We start from the raw sequence: 24,643 nt of genomic DNA on the forward strand, positions 1-24,643 counted from the left end.
TTTAGATTGAGTGTTAAGCATAGTCCTTCCACAGAAAAGGAGAAGGAAGAGATGCAGAAAATTCCTTACTCTTCAGCCGTGGGTAGTTTGATGTACGCAATGGTTTGCACGAGACCAGACTTGGCTTATGCCGTTGGTACAGTTAGTCGGTTTCTTTCTAATCCAGGCAGAGAGCATTGGAATGCAGTAAAGTGGATTATGAGATATCTTCGTGGCACTTCCAACATGAAACTTTGTTTCGGCAATGAGAAACCTGTTCTTGTTGGGTATACAGATTCAGACATGGCCGGAGACATTGACTCGAGGAGATCTACTTCAGGTTACTTAATCACTTATGCAGGGGGAGCTGTGGCATGGCAATCGAGACTGCAAAAGTGTGTTGCATTGTCCACCACCGAATCAAAGTTCATTGCAGCAACCGAAGCGTGTAAGGAGATGCTTTGGATGAAGAAGTTTGTGCATGAGCTTGGTTTTACTCAGGAGAAGTATGTCCTGTACTGTGATAGCCAGAGTGCTATTCATCTTGGTAAGAACTCAACTTTTCATGCTAGATCTAAGCATATTGATGTGAGGTACCATTGGATACGAGATGTTCTTGAAGCTAAGCTGTTAGAGCTTGAGAAGATACACACTAATGATAATGGTGCTGATATGTTGACGAAGGCCTTACCAAGAGGAAAATTTGAAGCATGTTGTTTGACCTCCGGTATGGAGGCATTCCCCACATAGTTGGAGGGGGAGATTTGTTGGGTATGGGTCCCACTATGTGGGAAACCCATATTTTCTGGCACAAATGTTTTGCCTTCCTTTTTCTTTTGGTTTTGTCAAAAGCCAATTTTTTGGCTTATTAACGGGTGTTGGGCAGAAATTTTTCTGCAGAGAACTAAAAAAAAAAAAATAGAGAGAAAGAGAATAGAAGAAAAATCAGATTTTCAAGCTTGGTGCAGCAGTGATCAACTCTTCGATCGAAGGTCCATCCGTGGTTCGATTGAGCTGATTTTTGGACAGCAGCTAGGTGATAAGGTGTTCTTGACTTTGTACGGTCGGATTTTTCATCCGAGTCTTGTAGCGTCGGAAATACTCATTTTTCAGCAGCTACGTTTTTGGTGATGTTCTCTCATTTTTCTCTCTTTTGCTAAAGATTACATGTTGTTAGCCTTGTCGGAGTTGAATGCTTGTTGTAGGCTTGATATTGTGATCTTGTAGTTGAACATTTGATGATAGTGGAGCTCTTTATCGGACTCTAAAGTCCCGTGGTTTTTACCCTTAATTTAGAGGGGTTTTCCACGTAAAAATATTGGTGTCTCTATTTATTTTTGTTGTGGTTGCATTAGTTGATTTGTGGTTGATTAAGGTTGCTAGAGAACATATCTTGTGCTATTGTGCTTGCCATAATTTTTACAGGAGTTATAAGGAGAGAAAGAACACCGGTTGTGCTTTCGCTTTGTTTCGGTTGTTCGGTTTCTTCCCGACAGTTAACAACTTAAAAGGGAAATGTTCGTTTATCTTCTGGAATTTCTTTCTTAGACTCATCTAGGTTCATTTAAAATGTACTTGTAATGGCCCAATGGGCTTATCAATTTCCATTCCGTCTCTGAAAGCTGAAGTTTGATAGACAGACCACATAATTTAGCATAAAACTTACCAAGAGTTTCACTCTTCTGCATCCTGAGTGTCTCGAAATTAGTAGTCAACATTTGCAGCTTGGATCGCTTAACAAAGTTTGATTTCTTCGTGAGTTGTTTCAAAGATCATCTAAGCTTCTATAATAGTAGTACATTTTGAGATCCTTTTGAAATCTTATATATCTACACCACATAAGATGGCATGTAAGGCTTGGGATTTGGCATTTTCTAGCTTCTCTTCCTCAGTAGTCCAAGTATTCTCTGGCTTTGAAGTATCGGCACTTGAAACATCACTAGTTGGAGGCTTTTAGCTTGCGATGATAATTCATCATATGCCTTCTCATAAATAGGTTTTATATATGCCTTCAACCTTGCTTTCTAGCAAGCATAGTTGGCTCAATCCAGCACAGGGGTCGAGACACTAAAGATCTTTCCATCTTGAATAAAAATTAAACAAAGGATCACTATTTAGTGTGTCAAGGTGAAACTCGTATTAATTTCAGAAAAACAAATTGATTTTACTAGTAGATATTAATTCAAATATTTGATAAGTTGCAACTAAACTAAGTGATAAAGAAAAAGATAAACACCAAAAACTTGGTCATACTTAAATTCCTCTTATACCTGTGAGGTGTTGCCTAAAGAGCTCATCCACATACAAGTGATGATTTGAGTCCTACACTCTTATATAAAACCATCATTTTCTATTAAATTTTTTCACCTAAAAGCTTTGTTGGTGATTCTCTTGAGTTTACCTACAAAAATACACTCTGACCAAAAGTTGATCACTGGGCAATAATGCAAATGAAAAATAAATGATCGAGCAATCCTTGGAATCTTAGCACGTGTTTTATTTTATTTTCTCCGATTTTTTTTTATAGATAATGATCACATTTCAGCTTTAATTCTTATACTCTACTGATATTTAAAATAAAAATAAAACCGTTATTTGTTAGTTGACAGTTCGTTTAATGAATATATATAGAGAGAGAGAGAGCATTCATTGACAGTTTACATCAGCTCAGCCTCGTAATCACATTTCACCATTTTCATCATTCTATATTTCTCAGTCTCCAGCCAAAAGTAGGAACATGTCACAAGAAGGCAAGGCCACCACCGCCCCCGCCACCCAAGATCCACCATCCCTGCTGCAACCAGGTTCCTTAGTTGAGGTCAACCCCCGAGACAATGATTACCTGGGTGCGTGGTACCTCGCCGTAATCGTCGAGCGCGCTACTTCAACATGCGACGACAGGTACGTGGTCCAACTCCTCTTTCTTTACGAAGACATAAGTACGGGGACAAAAGCCATCAGGGAGTACAACAGCGTTGATATACGCCCTTTACCCCCTCGACACCGACCAAGAAAGTTCAAGGTGGGTGACTTAGTGGAGGCTTATTACAGATTCGGTTGGTTCGAAGGGGAGATTGTTGAAGAGTTGCATAATGGCAACTATATTTGTCAGTTGAAGTCGTCAAAGCGCTTAGAACTTGTGGTGGAACGGTTGCGGCTTCAAAGAAGCTGGCGTGATGGGGAATGGATACCGCCATTGGATGAATCTGAGCTAGCTGTGGAGGTATATGCAGTTCTTGTCCATTGCCTATTTCTTGTCTCTTGATTCTTTTTGTGTTTGAGCTTTCTTGAATCTTGAGTATATGCAATTCTTGTTTCTTTGGGGTTTCTTGGAATAGGAAGAAGATTCAACAGACGAAACGAAGCAGACGGATTCTAACACAGCTGGGATTATGGAGTCTGAGGCTGATAGTGCAGAATCAAGCACAGCAGGGACTGGTAACATACAGGAGGCGTCTGGTCAGGTAACAATAGAAGAAGAAGGGGTTAGCAAGGGAGAACATGATGAGGAGGCCAATTATGAAGAGTTATGAAGCATGTGCATATGATCATAAAAGTAGTCAAGCTTGGAGGGTTTCTTTTTAGCTACTTCATATTACATCTTTCTCTGTTTTAGCTGTGCAAAAATTGATTCTGATGTAGATATCATATATTACTGTTTTTGTTTTGGCCAATAAAAGGTTGAAGCAATCGAGTCAATCTTTGTGAATGTTTTTTTCTTAATTCTTAGTTTCATCATAGACAAATTTATTCATATTTTCAAAATATAATACAAATATCAATAAAAGCAAGGTATAATGATATTTCAATATTCACTTATCATGATAAATTTAGTTCAACTTTAACCTGTATAGTGGCCTTCGCCAAGGCGACTCGCTATCCTCATACTTCTTCAAGCCGAACGTACATCAAAAGTTGGCTAATGATTAGACTGAGCAAAGATTGTCCTTCGATGAACAATCTGTCGTTGGCTAATGATGCTTATTTATTCTTCAATGCCATTATCCACTCGACCAGAGCCTTGAAAGAAATTATTAAGAAATACTGGAAATGCTCAGGGTTATGGGAACTATATCAAATCTGAGATTTTCTTTAGCAAATTTGGGAAAGCAAAGAACAAGAAATGGATTACTGGCATATTGGGTGTTCATTGCACTGATAGGCCTGGGAAATATCTTGGATGTCAGTCAGGTCAATTTAATCAACGAAAGCTCTTTTTCCAATCCACCTTAGAACGTATGCAGCAGAAACTTGCAGGATGGAAGGGGAAACTCCTGTGACCCAGTGATACATTAGTCTTAATACAGTCTACTCTATTGGCAACACCAATTTACTCACCCTCTTGCACAAAAGCACCTAAGTCACTCACTAACCAGATTCACGAAATTATTAGGGACATCTGGTGGAGCCATGACATCAATAATAGAAAGCTTCACATGTGTAACTCGAATCAATTGTATTGGCCAAAACAAAAGGATGGATTGGACATCCGTTAAGCTGAAGTAGTGAACGATGCACTTCTTTGCAAACAAGCCTGATGAATACTCACAAGACTGCATGCTGTGGCTCATGCTACGTTCTTAACTAAATACTGATCTAATAAAAATTTTCTAGACGTGCAGGGATGATCACCCGACTCTTGGACGTGGAAAAGCATATTGAAGGGGTGAGATATATGCCTTCATGGCTTAGATATACAGATATGGACATGTCAAAATGTATCCATATCAATGGTAACATAATGGCACTCAGCCAATATCCAAACCAACAAGATTGGGGCAATGGTAACAATCGATTCAAAATAAGCAATATTCCAACATAACAATCCATTTAAACATATAAACAATCAATTCAAAAAAAAAGTAGTATTCCATCATAACAATCGATTTAAACATATAAATAATCTATTCAAAAGAAGCAATATTCCAACATGACAATTGATTTAAGCATAAAAACAACCGATTGAAAAGAATATTCTAGCATAACAATCGATTCAGTCCAAAATTGACCAATTCATGATCATCCAAAATCAACCAAATTTGATCATCCAAAAATAAGTATATTTTTCACAGTTTCCTAATCTGAAATTCACATAACTTTCGACTCGGTTAATTATTTCTTATTCCGTTTTCACCAAAATATTCGTCGCTTCACAAGCTATCATTTGATATAATTTTAAACAAAGTGATCAAGATTTTCTTCCTTCCTCCACTTTGGCCGAAACTTACTATAACATTTCTAACAAGTTAGAAGTCGTCTCTCAACCATTTTCCATCCAAAAACATACACATTTCACTTAATTTTATAAGCTTCTATCAATATTCTTTAATGGCAGTTTTTAATATACTTGATAAAGTAAAAAACTATTGGTACATATATGTATATATAAAACAAGCTTAAAATTTTCAAAATCTATGAAAAATTTGAAGAAAAACATACCTTATACTTACAATTTGGAGGAAAAATGATGAAGAAAATTTTTTTTTCTTTCTTTTCTTGCTAGGCAATATGAATAGAATAATTTAGCTTTTTCTTTTATTTTTATCAAGAATAATTTTTTAATATTAAAAAGAACTACTTATTTTTTAGAACGGTTATAATATAAAAATGAAAAGATAAAAGAATTAAACAATTAATTCATAAACCGTTATCCGTTAATCCAACAGTTGGCTCAAAGACTATATATATATGTAAGCATTGATTGGCAGTTCACGTCAACTCAGATACGAATCACATTTCTCCATTTTCATTCATCATTCTCTGTTTCTCTTGTCACTCGCAAAAAGAAGAAATATGTCACAAAAAGGCAAGCCCATCGACGCCCCCGCCACCGAAGATCCACCGTACCTGCAACCAGGTTCCATAGTTGAGGTCAACCACGAAGACAATGTTTGCCCGCGTGCGCGGTACACCGCTATAATCATGGAGCGCGCTACTTCAACAAACGACAAGAGGTACGTGGTCCAATTCACCAATCTTTACCAAGATAGAAATAGCGGGACAAAACTCTCCAAGGAGTACAACAGCGTCGATATATGCCCTCTGCCCCCTCCACAACCACCAAGAAAGTTCAAGGTGGGTGACATAGTGGAGGCTTATTTCGACGACGGCTGGTACGAAGGCAAGATTGATCAAGTGTTGGATGATGACAGGTATATTTTTCGGATGTCATCCATGTTCTTACTGTTTGGAGTGAATCAATTGAGGCTTCATAGAACCTGGCTTAATGGGAATTGGGTACCACCATTGGATGAATCTGAGCTAGCTGTGGAGGTATAAACTCTATTTGGGTTTTTCTTGTATCTTGTATCTTGATTCTTTTCATCTTGAATCTTGAGTATATTGCAATTCTTTCTTTTTCTTTGGGGTTTCTTTCTCCTTTACTAAATATGCTTGGTTCTTGGAATAGGAAGAAGATTCAACAGAGAAAATGATGGAGTCTGAGACTGACAATGCAGAAGCAAGCAAAGCAGGGACTGGTAACATATTGGAGGAGTCTGATCAGAAAACAAAAGAAAAAGAAGAAGAGTTTAGTGAGGGAGCACATGTTGAGGTGACCAATATTGATGGAGATGGTTCTAACCAAGCTTGGTTTGCTGCAACTATTGTTAAACCAGTGGGGAATAATAGGTACCTCATTCGGTTTGAGACCTTGAGAACCGAAGATGATACTGGTTTCTTAGAGAAAGAGATGGATAGCTCGCACATTAGGCCTCCTCCACCACATATTCCGGTGCCTGACCAGTTTAAAATGTTTGATCACGTTGAAGTTTTGTACAAAGGTGGGTGGTGGAAGGGCGTGATTGCAGAGGTTCTTCCTGACGATTCTAAATATCTGGTCTTTTTAGCTAACTATGATAAATTGGAATGTAAACACTCTGATTTAAGGCCACGCCAAGGCAGCATTGATGAAAACTGATCTAAACCTTTCCCAGGTGTGCATCTCTAAACCCTTCTGTATATCCGTAGATATGTGTTCTTGAGTGATGTGCATGTACAAGTTTTTTAACTGATGTCTGGTTCATCATGTTTTGGTGCAGAGGTATGAAGCACGTGCATATGATCATAAAAGTAGTCAAGCTTGGAGGGTTTCTTTTTCTGCTATTTTGGCTACTTCATATTACTTTGTTGTTACCTGTTCAAATTTGATTTTGATGTCGATTTCCTATTTTAGTGTTTTTTTCTTGTCAGTAAAAGGTTGAAGCAATCGAGTTAATGTTTTTTCCCTTAATGCTTAATTTCTTTTTTGTTTTGAAAGTTCTAATTGCGTAATTTCATCGTACTTAATGGTTAACTCAGTTCCAGTCCATTAATCAAATTAACCAAAATTAGTAATAAAATAAGTATAAAATATATCAAAAATAAATAAATTGATAATGTTCATTTGACTAAATTAACTGAATTAGTAACAATCTAATACATATAATATATAAAATTATTTATTAAGTTCGATTAATGAATCAATTTCAAACCGAATTAACCATTAACCGAAATTTTAAAAAATCTTTAACCAACTACCAGATTATTTATTAAGTTCTCATATTTGTTTTATGTCTCTTTTAGAAATTAAGATTAATACTTAATCTTTAACAAACTATAAAAATGAGGTATAATTACTTTCAAGTCTTGGTTTAATTGCATCAAGTCTTTTTCCATTAATTTCATCATTTCCTTCCTTCACACATTTGGCATGCCCATTCTCTTTTTCTTGCAACTCAATTTTAGATGTCTTCCCCGATGTCTTATTTAATCGATAAATAATCCACATTTAATCGACACTTGTACTTGAAATTTTATTTATTCGATCACCAATATGATTTGAATTTTGACATCAAAAGTTTTGAAATGTTACATTCATTGATGGGTTTGAAGCATTCCATGATATCAACACAACCTAAAGATATATACAACTCAATATATTGTCAATCTTTCAAATATGACAAATTGCTATTTTGTTGCGGTATTGAAAGAAATGAGCACTTCCCTTAGTATATTGCAGCGACTTTAAATATCTGAACATTTAAGATATTTACATAAATTTTTAAGATAAATTTATTCTTTTACCTTTATTAAATCTCATAAGTGTTTGAAGTCTATCTTTAATTACACTTTATTATAATTTAAACTATTTAATTTAATCTATAAGAAATATCTTATTTTTAAATTATTTTATTATTTTATGTACATTAGTTTTGTAGATTTACAATATATCCATCTTTTAAACCTGGACATTCATATTTCTTTAACAATTGTTTTGAAAGGTAAATTCATTGATTTATTCAATGAATGGAACCATACAATTTAAGGGGGAAAAAATAACAAACATTCGTCGTAGATGGTGAATGACAAGGTCCATCAACACAACAAATGCTTTAGCCTTAGCATCAATAGAACATCATGACATGTTGACAATTGGCTTTGTTATAACTCAAGCACAACATATCTAGAATGATTACAAGCACTTAATACGATAAGAAAATTAACTCCAGATGCTCTAAAGCGGGGAGCAAAAATCGACAAAAGAATCGAACATTCACCAAACTAAAGAGGACGACAAAAAACTATCCCTAAAATCACTTGTAAAACTAAGATTACATGCATAAGCAAGACTAAAAACGTACTACAAGAGCAGACAAAAACTTCTAAAGCTGAAAGCTTATTAAATAATGGAAAAATAAACAAAAAACATATAAAACTTAAGACAACACGAGTTCAAATCGACTCGTGAAATCATTTAATATTCTGAAATATTTTCAAAATAGAAACATATTAAGAAGCTGACAAAGAGTCACCCACTTTCCAAGAAAAATTATTGGTGGCTGGTGGAGTTTTAACGAACGATAGACATCGCATCCCATCTGTCCATCACAACTTGTGAAGACAATAAAGATACCCACAAAATAGATCTACAAATTGAAAAGAGAGAAAACATGTGGAGTGAATGAGAAGAAGAAAAAAAAAGGTTGGAGAAAAGGAGAAAAGGGCGAGCAATAGGCAACCAGGAGACTGACATCGCCGCTAGGCAAAACAAAAAATAAGAAACAAACAGCTCGGAAAAGAAAGTTTTTAAAATTTTTAGGTTTTGGTCTTTGATTTGCATCTTCAATAAATAAAAGCTTTTTTAAATGATTGCAATTACAAAAATTTATATTTCTTTTAACATATTAAAAAAATGAAAATATAAATGTGGATATTCACATCCAACTTGCATGATATCGAAGACTAGTTAGTGAAGCATACAATTTTTATGATTCTCTCAGACTCCTTTCCTACTATCATTTTTTTTTATTACGAAGCACTTGTGCAGACTAAAAACTTGAATTACATAAACACGTACAAATTAGTTCTCAAATTTTAAAGTATTTTAATTACATCTATAAGCCATCGATGTTATGTCAATTATTAAAACTATTAATTTAATTATTAAATGATATAATTTAAAATTAAAATTTTATAAAAATAAAAAGTAAGAAAGAGTGAAAGATAAAGTTGTTGTGAATTAATATTTTTAGTTAGTAAATTTTCTTTTCATTTTTATCATTCTCTGTCTCGCGCCAAAAGCAGTATGTCGCACAAAGGCAAGGCCATCGACGCCCCTGCCACCGAAGATCTTGACTACCTGCAACCAGGTTCCGTGGTTGAGGTCAGCCACGAAAACAATGATTGCCTGCGTGTGTGGTACACGGCCACAATCATCGAGCGGCGCGCTACTTCAACAAACGACGAGAGGTACGTGGTCCAGTTAACCGACATTTACCAAGACAGAAATAGCGGGACAAAACTCTTATTGGAGTACAATAGCGTCGATATACGCCCTTTGCCCCCTCCACTGCCACCAAGAAAATTCAAGGCCGGTGACATGGTGGAGGCTTATTACCAGAACGGCTGGTACGAAGGGGAGATTACTTTAATGTTGGATAATTACAACTGTATGTTTCAGATTTCATCAAGGTTCTTATTGTTTGGAGTGAATCAACTGAGGCATCATAGAACCTGGTTTAATGGGGATTGGATACCGCCATTAAATTTATATGTGACAAAATCTATTTGGGTATTTCTTGTCTCTTGATTCTTTTCATCTTGTATCTTGAGTATATGCTATTCTTGTTTCTTTGGGGTTTCTCCTTTAATTAATATTCTTGGTTCTTGGAACAGGACGAAGATTTGACAGATAGAATGATGGAGATAGATTCTAACCAACTGGAGTGGGAGACTGACAGTGGCAGTGCAGAAACAAGCACAGCAGGGACTGGTAACATATTGGAGGAGTCTGATCAGAAAACTAAAGAAGAGTTTAGTGAGGGAGAACGTGTTGAGGTGGCCAATATTGATGAAGATGGTTTTAACCAAGCTTGGTTGGCTGCAACCATTGTTAAACCAGTGGAGAATAATAGGTACATCATTCGGTATGAGACCTTGAGAACCGGAAATGATACTGGTTTCTTAGTGAAAGAGATGGATAGCTTGCACATTAGGCCTCCTCCACCGGATATTCCAGTGCCTCACCAGTTTAAAATGTTTGATAACGTTGATGCTTTGTACAAAGGTGGGTGGTGGAAAGGTATAATTACACGGGTCCTTCCTCGTGGTTCTAGATATAAGGTCCATTTTGATAACAACGGAAAAGTAATGGAATTTAAACACTCTGATTTAAGACTACACCTAGACTGGATTGATCGAAAATGGACTAGACCTTCCCCAGGTGTGCATCTCTAAACCCTTCTGTATATCAGTAGATATGTGTTCTTGAGTGATGAGCTTGTACAAGTTTTTTAACTGATGTCTGGTTTATCATTTTTTGGTGCAGAGGTATGAAGCATGTGCATGATCATAAAAGTAGTCAAGCTTGGAGGGTTTCTTTTTCTGCTATTTTGGCTACATTACTTTGTTGTTACCTGTTCAAATTTGATTTTGACGTTGATTTCCTATTTTAGTGTTTTAGTTTTTCTTGTCAGTAAAAGATGAAGCAATCGAGTTAATGTTTTTTCTCTTAATGCTTAGTTTCATCTTGGAAGAAAATTGATGTAAATCTTAAATCATATGTCATATTCTTTCTCACAATAACCCAACTTGAAGATCACTTAACTCTTATTTCTAGGCTTCCAAAAGTATTATTTGAAGATGCTTGGCATTACATGATAGAAAGTAATGGTGTTGGTCTAAAATTGATTTAATTATTGTAGGTTAGTAATTGATTTTTTCGTGGAAGAAGATAGGATTATCATTTGATAAAATAATGTCATATTGGAAGAACGATATATCCTATAAGAACAACACACGTATGATAAAGTCATTTGGCGAGCTCTTAATACGCAGCTTTCGTAATGGTTCAACCATGGTACTTTAGTGGAATGACTACATAACTAGTTATAATATTGTAATTAATAGGCGAAAAGTTAGAACCTAATTACAAATTATTTGAGTCTAATTATATATGTCTAACTGGTTCCTCCGTTGGCTCGATACAAACTCTAAACGGTTTGCAAACTGAACCAAAGTGAATGAATTAAAAACAATGAGTTAGAGAAATAGATCGCAGTGAATGCATTTTCTCACAATATACAAGAGATGACTTAAAAAATAAATGAATTTCATTGAATTATTATTTAATTATTATAATTAAATAATTAAAGTTTGGAGTGGAATTAAATTAATTAGTCATCGGGCTCTCACTAAACGAGCTAATTAAATTAATTTTTCATAGATTCCCATTACAGTGAAGCTTCATAACTTTAACCTGATTAGAATTAAATTAGTTAAATTTATTTTAAATGAATAAATAATAATATGGGACAGAAAAATAGTGAAGTTGTATAAGCAATTAACAATATTAATAATTATATTATTAGTAATTTTATTATATTTGAACCAATTTTAAATTATCTTAATTCATAAAGAATTTATTCCGAATATAAAAAATGAAAACAAAATAAAAGAATTAAACGATTATTCATGCACCGTTAGTCAATCCAACAGTTGGTTCAAAGAATATATATATATATAAGCATTGATTGGCAGTTTCATTCATCATTCTCTATTTCTCAGTCACCCGCCAAAAGAAGGAATATGTCAGAAAATGGCAAGGCCATCGACGCCCCTGCCACAGAAGATCCACCGTACCTGCAACCAGGTTCCATAGTTGAGGTCAACCCCCAAGACGAAGATTGCCCGCGTGCGTGGTACACCGCTATAATCATCGAGCGGCGCGCTACTTCAACAAACCACAAGAGGTACGTGGTCCACTGCACCGATCTTTTCCAAGAAAGAAATAGAGAGACAAAACCCTTCATGGAGTACAACAGCGTCGATATACGCCCTCTGCCCCCTCCACTGCCACCAAGAAAGTTCAAGGTGGGTGACATAGTGGAGGCTTATTGCGGTGACGGCTGGTACGAAGGCAAGATTGCTATAGTGTTGCATGATGACACCTATATTTTTCAGATGTCACCAATGTGCTTACTGGTTGGAGTGAATCAATTGAGGCTTCATAGAACCTGGTTTAATGGGAATTGGATACAGCCATTGGATGAATCTGAGCTAGCTGTGGAGGTATAAACTCTATTTGGGTTTTTCTTGTTTCTTGAGTCTTTTCATCTTGAATCTTGAGTATATGCAATTCTTTCTCGTTTCTTGGAATAGGCAGAAGATTCAACGGAGAAAGTGACGGAGATGGATTCTAACAAAGGTGTGATACTGGAGTCTGAGGCTGACAATGCAGAAGCAAGCAAATCAGGGACTGGTAACATATTGGAGGGGTCTGGTCAGATAACAATAGAAGAAGAAGTGTTTGGTGAGGGACAACTTGTTGAGGTGGCCAATGATGAAGATGATTTTAACCAAGCTTGGTGGTCTGCAACTATTGTTAAACCAGTGGGGAATAATAGGTACCTCATTCGGTATGAGACCTTGGGAACCGAAGGTGATACAGGTTTCTTAGAGAAAGAGATGAATAGCTTGCACATTAGGCCTCCTCCACCACATATTCCAGTGCCTCGCCAGTTTAAAATGTTTGATAACGTTAATGCTTTGTACAAAGGTGGGTGGTGTATGGGTGTGATTATACAGGTCCTTTCTGGTGGTTCTAAATATGAGGTCTACTTGGACAACCAAGAGAAAATGGAATTTAAACACTCTGATTTGAGGCTACACCAAGACTGGATTAATGGAAAATGGACTAAACCTTCCCCAGGTGTGTGCATCTCTAAACCCTTCTGTATATCAGTGTGATGTGCCTGTACAAATTTTTTAGCTAATGTCTGGTTCATCATTTTTTGGTGCAGAGGTATGAAGCATGTGCATGATCATAAAAGCAGTCCAGCCTGGAGGGCTTCTTTTGGGCTACTTCATGTTACATCTTTCTCTGTTTTAACTGTGCAAAAGTTCACCATTTTAATTGTTCTTGTTCTGCTTTTGACCTACTTCATATTACATCATTGTTGCCTGCTTAAAATAGGTTCATAATACATTATATTAATATATTTAATACTTGTTCAAACTCAATTCAGCTTAAAATATGAGTTTAAAATTTAATTTTAAAATATTATTATAAAATAATACATGTCTATAATTAAAATTAAAAACAATAATGCTTTATTCATTTAAACATTTTATCATGATTACTAATTAAAAATTTTAAATTAGAATTGGTTAAAAGAAAATATCATAATTGTAGGAAATACCAGTGATATATTTTAATGTACTATGTATCTTTATTTTAAAATATTTTTTTTATATTATTTAAATGTTGTAAGGGGCTATAGCAGAAAGAGTGTCTCCCCTCGATGTGCTTTGAAGATTGACTTGCAGAAAGCTTTCGATTCTGTGAATTGGAAAATTTTTGCTTGCTGTTTTGTCAGCTATGGGGTTTCATCCTGTGTTCATTTCTTGGATTAAGGCATGTATCACCACTCCTAGATTTTCTTTAATAGTAAATGGAGGACTAGTGGGGTGTCCATAAAGGAGATCCGCTTTCATCATATCTCTCTGTGACTGCAATGAACGTTTTGTCGAAGTCGTTAGTAGCTGCTGTCAAATATGGAAACATACAAAGGCGTTATTCGGTTGGTAAAGTATGGAATCAATTAAAACATGGAAATAGTTAATTTATGTCTATTTTAAGTTTCCCAATATTATTATTTTTAAATTTTAATATGTTTTTTATTGAAATTTTATACTAGCATTATATATATTATTATAGATTTAAATTTTTTATGCATTATAAATTACATAATATATTACAAATATAGAAAATGAGTTCAAACCTTGAATATTTAAGCTCGATTCATATTTTAAATAAGCTTATTATCTTGACTAATCCCATTTTTAGAGCTTAATATTTTGGTCCAAATTAAGGATGGTAAAATAATTCAAATCCGACAGGTTTCAATCCGACCCAATTTGTTAGAGTCAATCTTTTTGGAAAATCAGGTTTACGCTAAGTAAGTCGAATTTGAAGTAAATCCACCCTAACTCGAGATATTTACAAAAATACCCTTAATACATATAAATATGTTAATTATTTATTTCAATAAATAAATATATATTAAATTTTAAGTGTAAACTCAAAAAAATAATCTTATTTGCTTCAAAATGAAATAATTAAATTAAATTTGAGTTAGAGCTAAGCCGGGTTTGCTATTAAATTTCAAATTCAGGATTTGGGCTGATTTTTTTTTCTTAAGAATCAAGGTCGAGGCAAATTAATCAAGTTTTAGGCCAGGGTCGAGGCAAGCAAAAATCTATCTCGTCTCGTTGCCATCCTTAACCTAAATCCTTCCTAATTTCGAACCAGCCTTCAGACTTAATAAATAACTCAATCTTTGAAGAAGTCTAATTCATATCAAAGATTAGTAGATTGCATAAAATGGGGATATAACAAAATATAGAGATATAAGGAAAAAAATGTAAGGATTGGCAATTCAGGTTTTCCACCCAATCAAATTTTAAAAGTTGAATTCAAACATCACATTAATTAAAAAATTAACAAAAAAACTAAATTAACAAAAGAATAAACATTTAGAGCCCAAATTTATAGTTATGCCTATATATATATGTTTCATAATTTTAATAGAAAAAACACGTGAGAGATGAAAGAGAAGATCAACCCCTATATACTTCTTGAATAATACCTTGACACCTACATGCCAGCCCAATAGAGACATTTCAAGACAATATGTACTGTTTATCTTTGACTTCTTCATTCATACCGTATTACCGTAACCTGACTGGTATCTTCAGTTTTTCTAGGTCAGCTTAGCACATCTATTCCACCCACCGCCGACATCCCTACCCCCCAATATCTTCACGTACATATACCTCCTTACCCCACATAATCCAAGTGGGGGCACACCTTCACCACCCCCTCTTGCTTCATAATTATAAATCCCATAGCCATAATATGACTTTTGCTATTTGAAAAGGACAATGATGAACTCACTAAAATGGCTTTTCACAACTAGAGTTCATAGCCACCCTTTTGAGTTTTGTTAGCGACTAAAGCTTTGCATTAGTTTAATCACCCTTTAATTAAAAGGAATATAAGAAAAAGGATGAAATGACAAAATTATGATTTAACCCCATATCATATTTTTCATAATTTAACTTCTTGTAAAGCAGCTACTATTCTTTTTAACTTGGGAACTCACATGCACTAAAACATTAAAGGATGGATACATTAGGGTAGGTGAGAGTCATCATCGTTAACATCTAAACATAAACTACATAACATTCCTTAGCCAAATGGTAAAACCATTATTTAGTATCTATACCCAAGGGGCATTCCTAGCCTGTCCAACCTACCCGAACCGGGGTAAGCTTTGCTGGCGAAGTTTGCATGCATGGCAGACCTTTGTGTAGTTGATTTCAATTCACCAAAACCATGAATGGAGTACCTCTTTGTTGAACTAGATCTTTCATAATGAGGCCTTTGTTTTGGAGCACTGAAAGACCTTACCTTAGCTTTTGACGATTCAGTGTAAGACATGTAATTTGGATGGTCTGAGTAACCACTTAGGTAGCTTCTAGTGCCATCACTCTTAGCAGGAGTGAAGGGGCTTCTCTTGGAACTAGCTCCTTTTGATGATGCAGAATAGAATTGTGGACTATTATCATCAACAGCACCGCAGAAAGGGCTTTCCTGTATTGCTTCAGAGTGAGACAGCATCAATGGAGTTAAAGACTGAACTTCACCAGATGAAGGACTAGGAGCTGTTTGGTGTGAGTCTCTCGAATTAGTGAAACTACAGCTATATAAATCAGAATTCAGAGAAAGATGTGTTGAATGAAAGAGGTTTCTCCGTTTAGAGATGAAATTTGGTTTCCCAGTGTCAACTTCAAGGATTTTGTCATTCTTTTCATCATCATTAGGACCAATTCTTGTTGAATGCTCCCATGTTTGCTCATCAACACGGCGATACCAACCTGAGTGTAATTTCTCTTGATTATCAACAGTCCTTCCACTTGACTTTGATCCATTTCTCTGATATTGTTGAATCAAGTTAATTAAACACGAATATACAATGGCAAAAGATACACATAAAGATCAAACATGTGAAGAACATACCTTCAACATTGATGATTGTTCATATTTTGTACCCTTGGATCGAATAACATGTTCAAATTTTTCAGGGGTTGCTGGATCCTATACAAAAAAAGAGATTTCATGGTCACCGACAATTGCAAAATAGACAAGTTTACATCAATTTAATATACAAAGAAAAGTATGTCCATGCAATAAATCCAATCATGTCAATCAACATAGAAATGAAAGCAATGGCTGATAATTATTCTCAAAAAATTTCCTTTCAGCAATAAGCTTAAGATCATACCACTCAAAAGATAAACATAAAAAAATGGCAGCTTACGATTAGTGGCAAGCAATATATACATCAAAGAAAATGACAGGTTTCCATGTTAAAGATTTAAGTGCAGGAAGTGTCATTTCGTCAAAATAACTCAATTGGTCCCATAATTTTCGCAATAAAGTAGCTACCAGTCATTTTAGTGTCCACCATGACCATGTTTTCTTCAAAGAAAATTAAATTTAAGCATATATTTATTGATATATTGCTGCATCACATTTGTCATAATTCCTACAAAGTTGACTTTTATCCAGCATCAACCGACTTCATTAAAAGCCTTAAATTCTTTCTTGAGCTTTGAAAGTTGTCTACAGGTATAAAGTAAAGGAGCCCATGGTACATGAAGCAGGTGTATTTTGGCAAAAAGAATACCCCGTGAGAAATTTCAAGGAAAAACACAGGAAGGAAGAACAGATTCTGGCTTTTACCGGATGATGGAAGTGAGACGATTTGCAGCTTGATTGGGAAGACTCGGAAATTTGGGCCCGGCCAGCACGAGCACGTGCTTGTGCTCTCAATAATGCTTGCATCCTTCTTAACCATTCTGCAGTTCTCTTCCTTTCTATATGACCTCTAACCAATGCTTGGAGTCTCACTAATCCTTTTAGTGCTCGCAATGCTCTTCTTGCCTTCAAAGGTTACATTAATGAAAAAATGTATAATCAGGCAAACAACAGAAACATACAAAGGGCATCACTCAAGCAAAATCTTCCATTTTTCTATCAAGTAAAGAGCTTTATGTAATTATGCTAATGACTATGGATGCAAGCAACAGAGACAAATAAAAGCACCTGAAAAGGGAAGGAACCAGGTGCCCATGAATAAAGGGCGTTCACAAAGGCCTAGTATGTAGCAACCCAAGGTTCAAAAAACAATGTAGAAGGACCACAATGGATCATTTATTAAACTAATTAATTAACACGAAATTTTAAAAATCTGGCGCCATGGTAAATGTAGAAACCAAGTACTAGCAACAAGAAAATTTTAAATGGTCACTGGCGCCATGAAGATAATAGGTAAGTCGTAGTAGTATACAAGTGGTACTAAAATTTCCCAAAATATTCAAAATTCTGATGTAATATGAAATGGGAAAAGGACTTCACACTAGCCGCCCTACCACCCCAGACCCCTAGTACAAGCCTTCCCAATAATGCTCTGACCATGGCTAAAGGGTTCTGCATTCCACTTCTGGTACCCCAACAAATACCACCAAGCTTTCTATATCATCTCCATAAAAAGTCATACAAAGTCATTTTGGTTACTTTAGAAAAATCATACAAAATCATTAGGGTTACTTTAGATAAACATAAACATTTGTTGGATCAAATGGTACGAAATTCGACCCGTTAAGTGACACCTCCTGGTTTTGAGATTAGATCGAAACTCAATGTGACTACTAGATAACAAATGAATTCAAACAAATATATATTGGATACAAAGATAAATGGAGTTTTTTAACCCACAAGGTTGAAAAACTATACCAAATCATAACCCTTTTATCTATGTTAAAAGCTCTGCCACATATATCTTCAGTATTACCCACAAAAAACTTTTTCACTGGTTTTGGACCCACCCCTTTCAGAAATCAAAATTTGCAATTACCCAGAAAAGTTCAACCCAATATATGCAAAAAACCACCCTCAAAAAAAGGATAGGCAAAGAACCAAGTCGTCCAAATTCTCAAAAAAAAAAAAAGTTTAATTGCATTCAAAGTCTTGTGATCAGAAAATGCTGACAAATGGGTTGATCCTTTATTCAGTAAGATAATAAATTATTGCATAATTATTGACCCTGGCAACAGAGTAGTTGGGGGGGAGTAACCCCTTCAAAGCTTTTCAATAATTAGACACCAATAAACTAACTAATCCACTTTATTTACCACCCAATATCAAATAATTCTATTAAACTTGCTATACTTACAGTAGTACTATAAAATGAAAGACTACCTAAAAAAAACCCCAGAAATAGTATCAAATTACTCAAATCACCAAACCTCAAAAACTATGCTCTCCGCCTCCCCCCCCAAAAAAAAACAATTAAATGCTTGAAAACGCCATGACTATGAAATAGTAAGGTAAAAGCTTGCAGGTGATACTGACAGAGATCAAACAGGGTAGTTTTCTTTATGGAGAAGGGTGCGCATTGTGCAAAGTAAAGCATGGCAATACATATACATATAAAGAGAAACAACTCAGATGTATGAAAATGGAAGCTTGGTGGGTAATTTCTTTTGCTATCTACTTGATGGGAAAGGAAGATGAACTTGAAAACGACACGATTTGTGTAAAAACGTGAATCTTGCAGATAACTAAATTAAGTAATGGGAACAAAACACGTTTTCGTGCTTTGCTCTTTTTCTTTATGGCCATTTGAATAAAATAAAATGAAAATATGGAAAAAGAATTTTGGGTTTTTGCAATCACAGCAATGTTCAACGAATTCAACGCCTTGGAACCGTAAGTGGGGGTGATTAAGCTGAGGAAGAAGGACACGTGTCAAGCAATTAAAACGTTATCATTTGTTAATCCCGGAAAATTTTCATTAAAAAAAAACTTACCAGGTATCCACGAAATGCAGATTGTATCTTAATGGCGGATGACTCATCGTGTGCTATATAGCTATTGTTGTTGCAAACGTAAACCGCTGCCGATTCACGCGCGCACCTACCACTGTTACTAGTGAGCCTAACCACCGCAGCGGCAGCTTGAGCAGCCGCAACGGCTGCTTCGGCAACGGCGGCAGTAGCGGCAGCAACAGCGATGGCGTGCTTGCTAGGATCCGTTACTTCATTGTCACCTTTCCTTTCAACGAAGGAAACAGAGTCTTTCTGTTGCTGCGAAGACGACGGCAACTTCGCATTACTATTGTTCGTGGAGGAGTCTTTTTCACGGTACGATTTGACGAAACTCCAACGCCGTTTGTCTTTATGGGAAGTTGGTTTTGAAGAAGAAGGAGAAGGTTGGTTATGGGGGTCGGATTTTTTGAAGCCGAGGATGCTGCGGAACCACTTGGAAGCTTTACCCATTGCTTTGATTTTGTTCGTTGTGTACGGAAACGTTAGTTTGGTGATGGAGAAGAAGGTGAAAAAGGGTAAAAAGATAAGGGTTTGGGAGGTTTCTCGGGATTCATTTGCAGAGAAGAAGCGAAGAAGAAGTTTCGTAAGCTTACTGAGGAAAGGAGGGAGAGAGGAAGAGGGAAATTGGTTTGTATATATTATGATATGTGGAAATTATACGGTAAGGTGTATTTTGTTTACTTATTTTTTTTAGGATAAATTTCGCCTAAGTCACTAAACTATTGGTAACTTTTCGTTTTGATCACTCAACTTCAAAAAGTGACAAAATAGTCACTAAATTATTAGAAAATTTTCATTTAAGTCATTAAGTTATTAAAATCATTATTGTATAGCCTTCTCCGTTTGCACCACCAGCACCAATTAGCTTGGAGCTAAAATATGTTATTCTACTCATTGATGTGTACTAATCTACCGTACCGATTGCCAAATCTTCGCTGAGGGCTCGATAACCAGACTTTAAAAAACCTCATTGTCTAGTGACTTAAAAAAAACTTTCGGATAGTTATGTGACTTGAATGAAAACATTTGAACATTTCAAAGTTGTATTTCAAAGTTTTAAATTATAATTTTTATTTACTTTTCAAGTAATATTGACGTAATTATTGTGTGTCTTATTTTAAATACGTCAACATTCACCTAATTCTTATTATAAATCGAGGTGAAATGTGTAGAAAACTAATTTAAAAAATTTAACCGTTACGCGAACATTCGTTAAAAAGATTAACCCTTATTTGAACATTTAGCCTTATTATTATTAGTCTTCTTTCTATATTCTAAGTGGTTTTAACTAGAGTGGCGTTAGAAGACTTAAATGAAAAATAAAATTCTCTTAATCATATTTTTCTTTGTACGAGACTCGAACTTAAAGCCTTACTTCCACGGATTGATAGTCCATGTTAATTAATTATTAGTTATTTTTATTAACATTACTAAAATTGTAAAATATATATATGTAATGCATGATTTTATTTTTTATTTTCATTTATTTTTTTACTCAATTTTTTTATTTTATAAAAAAATTATAGGCAATTTTAAAAAGGGTAAATTCCATCTATAGTCACTCAACTGCAAAACTCAGAATAAAATGTTTGCAATTTAGACACCCACGTTACATAGTTTGTTAATTTTGGTCACTCCCGTTAAAAACCTTAACAGAAATCTAACATGACATTTTTTTTACACATGGATCAATCATTAGATGACACATGGCACAATGTACTATAGAACGATCAGGGTAACCCAAACCCAAAAAATAATAAAATATTTTGTTTTGGTTGATAATTAGTATTGAGAAAATTATATTTTGGTCTTTTTTAAAGTAGTATGCAACATTTATAACATGATAAATTGTGCCATGTAGCATCCATGATTGGTCAGTGTCAAAAATATCATGTCATATTTCGGTTAAAATTTTTAACATGAGTGATCAAAATGAATAAACTATGTAATGTGGGTGTTTAATTTTGAATGTCTAAAATGAGAACCGAGAATTATTTATAGTTAACATTTTTAAAAATAAAAAATTAGTTTAGTTTTTTTATATACTTTTACGGATAACATTTAAAAAAAACCCAATTGTTTTATTTAGATAAGCCTTGTAATTTTTTTCATTTAAATAATCCCTTAATCTTAGGTTACTTTAATAGAATTAAGGGTTTATTTAAATATAAAGTAAATGTTGAAAGGTTTATTTGGATATAAATTAATAGCTAAAAAGTCAAAAGGTTACAAAATGTGCGAGGGTTTATTTAAATTAAAGGACAATTTGCATACTTTCTGAAATAGTTTAGCTTAATTTGATTAGTAAAATAGTATGATTTGAGTATCACATTTGTGGAGTATGTTTCGTATTTCAGGCTAAAACAGAGAGTAATGTCATAACGAGGGAAGACATGATGTCGCAACGAGCAATCAAGACAAAGACGCAATGAGATATGGTAATATGTAGATGATTTATTAGACGATAATATTGAGATTATTTCTTAATTAGATCTCAAACATTTAATAGTATATTGCATCAATTAGTATCTAAAGTGTATCTAGGGTAAGTGAGCACTAAGTAACATGTAACGTATATAAGTCACCTTAGAGTCACCGGGATTAGTGTGTGAGTTAGACCTTTATTTTAATTATCTCCATCTTGAATTTTTCTCTTATTAGTGAAATATCATTTTGTTCGTGGTTTTTTTATCCATTTCGGAGGAATTTTTTCACGCAAAATTATGTGTTCAATCTTTTCGATTTATTTGTTATTTTACTTGTTCGTTACTTATACGGATTTATCCCCAACAAAATCAAATTCAATATTTCCTTTATACAATAACTATATAAAAACAAAACTAATACAATTTTCTAATTATTATTACAATTTTATGTATATGTTTTTTTTTTTACATTATTTTTCTCATTAAGTTAGTATATGTGAATCTAGCACCACCCACATTGTGGGTATATAGTTTTTGTCACAATACAAATAAAAAAACTATAATACATATATTTATTAAAAATATATATAGAAATTAAATGATATTTTTGTTGAAGTGATAAAGTTAAAGATTTAAAATTCATAATATTTTTGTTTCAAATTCTATCGTAATTTTTTATTATTTATAAAAATATGAAAAGATAAAAATACTTTTATAATATAACTAAATTTATAAAAAAACATTTTTTTGGCAATTTTCTATTTAACTTGAGATTTGAATAAACACCAACATAATCACTGTCAGGGGCAAAGTCAGAATTTATTTTTAGGGGGTCGAAATTAAATTGTATATTTTTAAAATAGTAAAAATGTAATTTTACCATTTTAATATCTACATCTTTATAATTTTTTAAAAGATTAAATTAAATTTTTATCATTTTAGGGGGTCAAAGTATAATTTTACCTTCACTAATTTAAATTTTTATAAATTTTAAAGGTACCTCAATTAAAAATATTTTTCATTTTAGGGGGGCCGAGGCTCCTGCCAACCCCTAACTACGCCTTTGAACATAACCCGAGACTTTATCGTAGTAGGGATGCATAAAAAGAAAATGAAAAAAAAAATAACAAAAAAATGATGATTTTTTATGTTTTATAAATTTCAATTTAAATTTAAAAGTAATTAAACATGCGTATTTAGACAAATAATTTAAATTTTGAAAAAAGAAAACACTAATAAATATAAAAAATATTCAAATTAATTTTTATAATATTTAAAATTGAGTAAAAAAGGACAAATAAAGAGATGCTATTTTTTATTAATAAAATAATGTAGCCAAAAAAGTATAAATACATTTGTAGAGAACATGGCTGTGTATAGATGCATAATTAAATTAATAAAATGTTTTAAATTTTTTTAAAAATTATTAATTAATTCCAAAATTTTGAATTAAAAATGTTGAAAATTTTGTTTATTTAGCTTTTATAATATATAATGTTTTTGAATTTTTTTAACTTTTTAATTATTATCCAATCATAAATAGACAGATGCAATTATCAACATCATATTTAATTATTATTTATTTGCTCACTTTAATAATATAAGAATTAAATTGCTCATGAGTTAATGAATTATTAACGAAATAATTAATTTTGTTATAAATTATGTTTTTTTCTCACTTTTTAATAATATGTTAATTAAATTATTCCGTTGATTTTTAAAAAAAAATTATTTTTCTGTTAACCCTATAATATAAAGAGGTCCTGAATATTTTTTCCTTCTAAAAAGTATACAACTTTTATTTTATTTTTATAATAAAAGTAATTATATATCAACTTTTGTAAAAAAATAATTGATAAAGGAGAAATGAACTTTTGTAAAAAGAATAATTATGTATACTATACCACTACTTTTTCGAGACTTGAAAACGTATTTGGCTACCCCCTACTACTATACTCTATTTGTAGTGTTAGTCAGACCGATTATATCGGGAATTGATCAGAGTATCATTCTGAAGAGAAGCTTTAAATTAATTGATCTGGGTAGTTGAATTAGATTTTTTTTAATCAAATCGGTGGAACATGTTGAATTGACGAACCGGTGACTTGATCGATTCGACCACCGGTCTAGTTTAAAAATATTGACATTTTGAAACTCGTTTTAAATTTACAATTTAAATAATTTAATTTAAAATGAAATTATAAATTTATTAAAATGTGTAAATATTTTCGTAATAAATTTTGCTTATGCGACATTAATTAATTAAAAATTTTAAATTAGTATGAATGAAGATTATGTTATAGAAAGGATTAATGCAAGTTATGGACTCTGAACTTGTCAATTAAATCCACCTTAGTACATGAAAATCTTTTTAGTTTATTTTGGTACTTGAACTTAACAACTAAATTTATTTTGATATTTGAGCTTGGAAAATGGGAAATGGAAAAGAATTAGTAAGCAATGATTCGGAACAATAGATCATTCTAAAATATGTTGCAACTAAGAATAAAACAAACGAAGATGTGAACAACAACAATAAGCAGCTAAGTAAATAATGCAAAACCAAGCTTTGTTAACAAAGTTCGAACACAGCGATCATACATTTACACAGCTTTGCTCAAAGTGTAATATTATTTGATAATCCTACCAAAAATCCTCATCAACTAAAGCCCAAACACTCCTTCTCAAATAGGATATATGTAGCCCTAACAGAGCAACAGAGTACCATCTATCACACTCCCAAACCTACACTCAACCAATAATACCCTTTACTCAGCACATGTACATTCTTCACTCAACTTATA

General features: G+C 33.6%; 4 protein-coding genes across 7 annotated transcripts; 3 read left to right on the forward strand and 1 right to left on the reverse strand.

The window, feature by feature from the left end:
- Positions 1-2,635: 2,635 nt before the first annotated feature.
- On the forward strand, positions 2,636-7,210 carry LOC107929255 (protein AGENET DOMAIN (AGD)-CONTAINING P1). 4 transcript variants are annotated; one of them, XM_041090499.1, is made up of 4 exons: positions 2,636-2,880; positions 3,031-3,202; positions 6,389-6,914; positions 7,020-7,210. In XM_041090499.1, the coding sequence occupies exons 1-3, from the start codon at positions 2,717-2,719 to the stop codon at positions 6,896-6,898; spliced, it is 846 nt and encodes a 281-aa protein (XP_040946433.1). In that variant the 5' UTR covers positions 2,636-2,716; the 3' UTR covers positions 6,899-6,914; positions 7,020-7,210. The 4 variants fall into 4 exon arrangements, with proteins under 4 accessions (XP_040946433.1, XP_040946431.1, XP_016716115.1 ...); XM_041090497.1 differs by having other exon boundaries at positions 2,636-3,202; XM_041090498.1 differs by lacking the exons at positions 2,636-2,880; positions 3,031-3,202 and adding an exon at positions 5,685-6,252.
- A 2,272-nt stretch (positions 7,211-9,482) lies between these two features.
- Positions 9,483-10,939, forward strand: LOC121215597 (protein AGENET DOMAIN (AGD)-CONTAINING P1-like). The gene is made up of 3 exons (XM_041090500.1): positions 9,483-10,030; positions 10,135-10,681; positions 10,787-10,939. The coding sequence occupies exons 1-3, from the start codon at positions 9,545-9,547 to the stop codon at positions 10,792-10,794; spliced, it is 1,041 nt and encodes a 346-aa protein (XP_040946434.1). The 5' UTR covers positions 9,483-9,544; the 3' UTR covers positions 10,795-10,939.
- A 1,061-nt stretch (positions 10,940-12,000) lies between these two features.
- Positions 12,001-13,472, forward strand: LOC121215598 (protein AGENET DOMAIN (AGD)-CONTAINING P1). The gene is made up of 3 exons (XM_041090501.1): positions 12,001-12,528; positions 12,619-13,168; positions 13,260-13,472. Exons 1-3 carry the CDS (start codon positions 12,046-12,048, stop codon positions 13,265-13,267), a joined length of 1,041 nt encoding a protein of 346 aa, XP_040946435.1. The 5' UTR covers positions 12,001-12,045; the 3' UTR covers positions 13,268-13,472.
- A 2,157-nt stretch (positions 13,473-15,629) lies between these two features.
- On the reverse strand, positions 15,630-20,057 carry LOC107929302 (protein IQ-DOMAIN 14). The gene is made up of 4 exons (XM_016860686.2): positions 19,396-20,057; positions 17,267-17,467; positions 16,541-16,618; positions 15,630-16,456 (listed from the first exon to the last, which is right to left on the reverse strand). Exons 1-4 carry the CDS (start codon positions 19,861-19,863, stop codon positions 15,734-15,736), a joined length of 1,470 nt encoding a protein of 489 aa, XP_016716175.2. The 5' UTR covers positions 19,864-20,057; the 3' UTR covers positions 15,630-15,733.
- Between the last annotated feature and the right edge of the window lie 4,586 nt (positions 20,058-24,643).

Source organism: Gossypium hirsutum, chromosome D03, assembly GCF_007990345.1.
Source record: "Gossypium hirsutum isolate 1008001.06 chromosome D03, Gossypium_hirsutum_v2.1, whole genome shotgun sequence".
Lineage (NCBI taxonomy): Eukaryota > Viridiplantae > Streptophyta > Magnoliopsida > Malvales > Malvaceae > Gossypium > Gossypium hirsutum.